At 34.3% G+C, this 4,929-nt stretch overlaps 1 protein-coding gene across 1 annotated transcript in view; it reads left to right on the forward strand.

Moving 5' to 3' along the window:
* Positions 1–340: 340 nt before the first annotated feature.
* Positions 341–4,929, forward strand: part of LOC134843706 (paired box protein Pax-6-like) — a gene marked incomplete in the record, with an annotated part of 8,934 nt that continues 4,345 nt past the window's right edge. Inside the window, 3 exon segments of the mRNA XM_063859944.1 lie at positions 341–1,189; positions 2,068–2,198; positions 3,984–4,199. Of these exon segments, the coding sequence (XP_063716014.1) occupies positions 1,177–1,189; positions 2,068–2,198; positions 3,984–4,199 (360 nt within the window).

The raw sequence follows: 4,929 nt of genomic DNA on the forward strand, positions 1-4,929 counted from the left end.
ATGGCAACTTGGTCCGACTCATTGAAAAACCATCTTAGCAGAGTTGCCAAGAGGTTTTTTCAGACGCGCCTCGAATTGAAAGTGAACACTCAGCTAAAGCATGAAAACATATACAAACTATTGAAGTTTTACTTTGTAGCTTTTGTTTTAACTTTCAGCTCAACAACTCGCCTATTTATAATCTTCATAAGATGATCAAAGTCAATTTAGCCGAAAATAATTAACGGCTCGACTGTACTTTTCACCATTCATATTTATTTTGGTTTTTGCATGTTTTTGCTGTATTCTATCTAGTATAATTACCAATGAAGCTTTTACCACTTAGTATATGGATGTGAATTGGTAATATTTTTTATTGCAATCCGCCTGAAGACTTTTAGTAATCCGTACAATTCTCTATAATTTTTTCAGCCCTTTTTTCTTCTTTCTACGTCGGCTATTAATTAATGGCGGTTTTAGTATTAATTTTTGGGTGATTAACTTTCATCATAATCTTCATAACTGCGTTTCCAGTCCAGTCTATGATTAATACAGCGTGAATTTTTTTAGTTACTACAAAAATCATAAGCCGCTCGATCGGACTTACTTGGCCTTTTTTTAGCCAGACTGAGTTTATCGTACAAATCTTGCCTTGTTGGTTTAACTAATTTTATTGGGACTTCTTTGACAAATGTCACTTTTCGTTTTATTGCCTTCTCAAACATTTGAAGTGAATGATCACTTCATTCCTGAATGAACAATTGTTCACTCTCTTTTAAATCCCCAGTTACGTAAACGCTTGAAAAATTGCGCAATGATATACCTGTTCGCTATGACAAGATATTAGTCCAATCATGTTGGAGATTTAGCAGCGATTTGATTGGATAAAACAGGTTCTTCCTGCGGATCAAAGCGCCAGAGCCATTGAAGGCTGAAATTTTAATCCTATAAAGAACCACAACTCCATAAAACTTTCCAGATAAGTTCATTTATAACAGACCGATAGTTCTTTAAGTGGATTTAGCAAAACACCGTTTAGCGCCTGAGCAAGATTAGCGACCCGGTAATTCACTTGTTGAGCGCACTTTACCGCCAGAGTTTCCGCCCATTAATTGATTAATTGATCAGCCGGAACTAATCACCCAACGGACGGCGTCAACTATTGCGACCCACAAAATAAGACTGCAGACTCCTTCGATGCCACACAAAGGTAAGCAAACAGGTCAAAAATGCAATTGAAGATCACCTTTTTTCTGCTAAGGATTCATCTTTCACCCTCCCACCCAATAATTCCCGAAAAAGTGGTCCCATTTCTCAAAAAAATTGATTTCGTCTCCTGAAATCCATTTAACTCGAAATGCATAATCAGTTGTCTTTGCTCTAGCATCTGACTGGTTTTTTTAGAAATTTATTCAAAAGAACTGGACACACTAAATAATAATCATCAGCAATAATTTGATTTTAACCTAAGGTGGACAAAAATTCATTCGAAAAACCAAAAAAATATTATCATATGTAGAGCGTGTTTTATGATTAGTCAAAATGTATCACGCTTATGTTTCACGAAATTTTCATGATTTTTTAAAATGCTGTTAAGAAAACGATTTAATCTCGTTTTTTTTTCTTCCCAGTGCAATGAGCTCCATTTTTTTATGCGGCAGCGAGAGATAGGTCTCTTAACTTTTTGAGATAAAGTTTGCAGCCTTACAAGCTAACTGCTCAAAACTACTCTTAGTTCTGTAATCCATTTGTTTGATGTTACTCGAATAAAATAAACAAAATAAAAGTCAGTATCTCCATTCTCAATAGAAACAAATATGATCAAATTCTGTTCAGTTTTTAATCTTTACAAATTTTTTGATAGCTGTGCTCGCACAAATCTTTTCAAAAATTGACCTCGAAAAACTATACTCCTCGAATGAAGACTCAACACTAATCAGCACTGAAAACGGATCTTCACATCCAACGCTGCTTCTCCCATTAATTCAACTTTGTAGTTTATCAGCCTGAAAGTAATATATTATTTTTATTTAGGGCATCCAGCCACTTTTTCATCCTTTTTCATTATTTGCCTTATCTTCTTTTCAGGGCACAGTGGGGTGAACCAGTTAGGGGGAGTGTACGTGAATGGAAGACCCCTCCCCGACGCCACCCGACAACAGATCATAGAGCTGGCCCAGAAGGGAGCCAGACCATGCGACATATCCAGGGTTCTACAGGTAAGACAACATTGACCAGTCAGCATACACCCAAATTATCGCCTTACAGGAATAAACAAAATCGCCCTTGCAAGGATGGGCAAAAAAAGCTGTCGCAAGTCCGTGAAAAGAGAATACCAGCTGAATTATCTCCTGAATTGCAAAATAGCATATACTTCATATAAAAAAATTATTAAGCCGATATTATGATTTGCTGAAAATATTATCAGAATCTAAATTGCCGTCAAAACTTTTAAAACTATTATCTTTTTCTTATCACAGCTCATTAAATTAAGTTAAGTCAATGTGAATTCTAAATTAATCTAAGTCAACGTGTATGCAAAAAATTGCAGAACCTTCGAATTAGTACAAAAATGTCTTTCAAAATTCATTTTACAAAAATTCATCGATTATTTTCTTTTCCTCTGAATTTCCGTAAAATTTGTTGCATCAAAATCTGAATTCCTGCATTATTGCATTTTTTTGTTTTAGATGAAGAATTTAACAAGATCCATTAATTTAGTCTGAACCATGAGCTAATGAAGAAATGAAGTAAAAGTGGCATGTTGAAAGAGAAACTGACAATAAAATCAGAATCGATTGGTATACAGAGATTGTTTTTTTTTTAAATCTAACAATAGAAGCTCAACTGAGGAAAATAATCCAACCAATTTATATTTTGCTCATATGAAATTGAATATTCGGCGGGAAATTATAGTATAAATGAACTAACATTTTTTGCATCTTCTTATGACCAAAAAAAACAAGTGACCAATAATAGTTGTTTGAATGCCCAATTTTTCCTATCATTCACCACTTATTGTAAAAACTCTTCATGCTGTTCGTCACCAAATTTTTTTATCTTTTACAAAATTTCAGACACCCAATTTTGTATTTATTTTTCATTTTTCCTGAATTGTGAAATTGATACGCTGTGGCTATACTAATCTAATAGTATCATATCGTTACAAATACTTTTTATAATTGGCTGGATTGATTGTGTCTTTGAAGTGTAGTCGGAAAAAGGAAAAAATGACCGCAAATTGTAATTCTCTCCTAGCCCCAAAGTCTGAACTATTGTGGAAAAGTGTTTTGATCCTGTGAGCACGTCTCAAAATACTCAAAACAATAAACCACTTAAAGCATTTTTCTATTCAACGCTAATTTTAATTGCGAACAGACGTAATTTTGATGTAAAAATATCATTTTTTACATTGCAGATTTTAATTTATTTGATATTTTATTTTACATGCACATTTAATTATTCCGCATATTTGAATTTAAACTTGAGAATCCTCAAAAACTGCAAAAATTCAGGATTTTACAGTTTATAGATTGAATTGATTTCAATAAAAGTTATTGGACATCAAAAGTAAAATGGATATTGTATGATCTCTCTAATTTTAAAATAAAAACTATAAAATAAAAAAAACCTGTTTTTTGAGAACTGGTATTTCAGCGTAGCTCCAACCGCTTTGTCAAAAAACCATTTTTTATATTACAGAAATAGATTAAAAGGCAATTAAAGTGTATAAAGATGAGCGCTTGCTTGGCCTCTATCTTCAGGTCTACAACAGCCAGACCGATTTCGTTGAAATAGTGATACCACGTGTATGTGCTTGACTAAAAAATGGCCTTGAGTCTCAAAAAAACTTTGGCTAAGCAAGATTAGTTTGTCTAGAAAATGGGGAAAAATTAAAACGGGCAGCCTGTACACAAGCTACAAAGCCCTTTTTGATACATCCTTTGCGATTTGCAGCAATGAAATTGTTGTCGATGTCATTCGATATGCATGCGTGGGTTTAGGTTTCGAATGGGTGTGTGTCTAAGATTCTGGGCCGATTCTACGAGACCGGATCCATCCACCCCAAGGCCATCGGGGGCAGTAAGCCAAGAGTGGCCACAGATGGAGTGGTGAGGAGGATTGCAGCCCTCAAGCGGGAGAGTCCGAGTGTGTTCGCGTGGGAGATACGCGACAGACTCATCCAAGATGGGTGCTGCACCCAGGAAAACGTACCCAGTGTAAGTACTCTTTGTCCTTTTTATTCAACCCTACCCCTTCCCCATTCAACACATACACAAACTTAGTAAAAACATCAATTTTTTTAAATTTTGTAAACTGGTCTTACACGGCTGAGTGCTAGCTAACACCAAACATAATGCTTACTTGCCTCGATTATTCAATCTAGAATGTCAAATTTAATTCAAATTCATTAAGAGAACTAAATTTTTGAACTTTAAGTAATCAAAAACAAAAGAAGACAAATGTAGGCGATTGCTCTGCAAGTAGTACAGAATGTTCAGACGATATTCTTAAAAAAGTGTTTTGGCTTTTTTCCAATTTTTTTTGTGCATGCATGATGTGATAAAAAGATCTGATGAAAGCCTAGAACTTAGGCAAATTCGACAACCAAATTGGACAACCTAAAACAGGCAAGCTGGGCATTAGTTTTTTTTGAAAATTGACTAGAAAAACAAAAAAAATCATCATTAATTCAATTTTTTTTTTTCAATTTTTTTGTAGATACATGAATTGATAATATTTTTATTCCCAAAATGCACTGAAAAAAATTTCAAAGCTTTTTTACTGGAATAAAACTAATAGTTCATGGCCTATCCTTCTATAAAAAGTCTGCTCCCTTGCTTTACTCACTCGTAATTAGACGAAAAATCAAAACTTTTCTCGACACTGGGAAAACTTTTTGGAACATTTTTAATACCGTTAAAATCAGGGGAAAGGGTTTCACTATGA

The sequence above is a fragment of the Symsagittifera roscoffensis genome, chromosome 4 (assembly GCF_963678635.1).
Source record: "Symsagittifera roscoffensis chromosome 4, txSymRosc1.1, whole genome shotgun sequence".
Taxonomy (NCBI): domain Eukaryota; kingdom Metazoa; phylum Xenacoelomorpha; order Acoela; family Convolutidae; genus Symsagittifera; species Symsagittifera roscoffensis.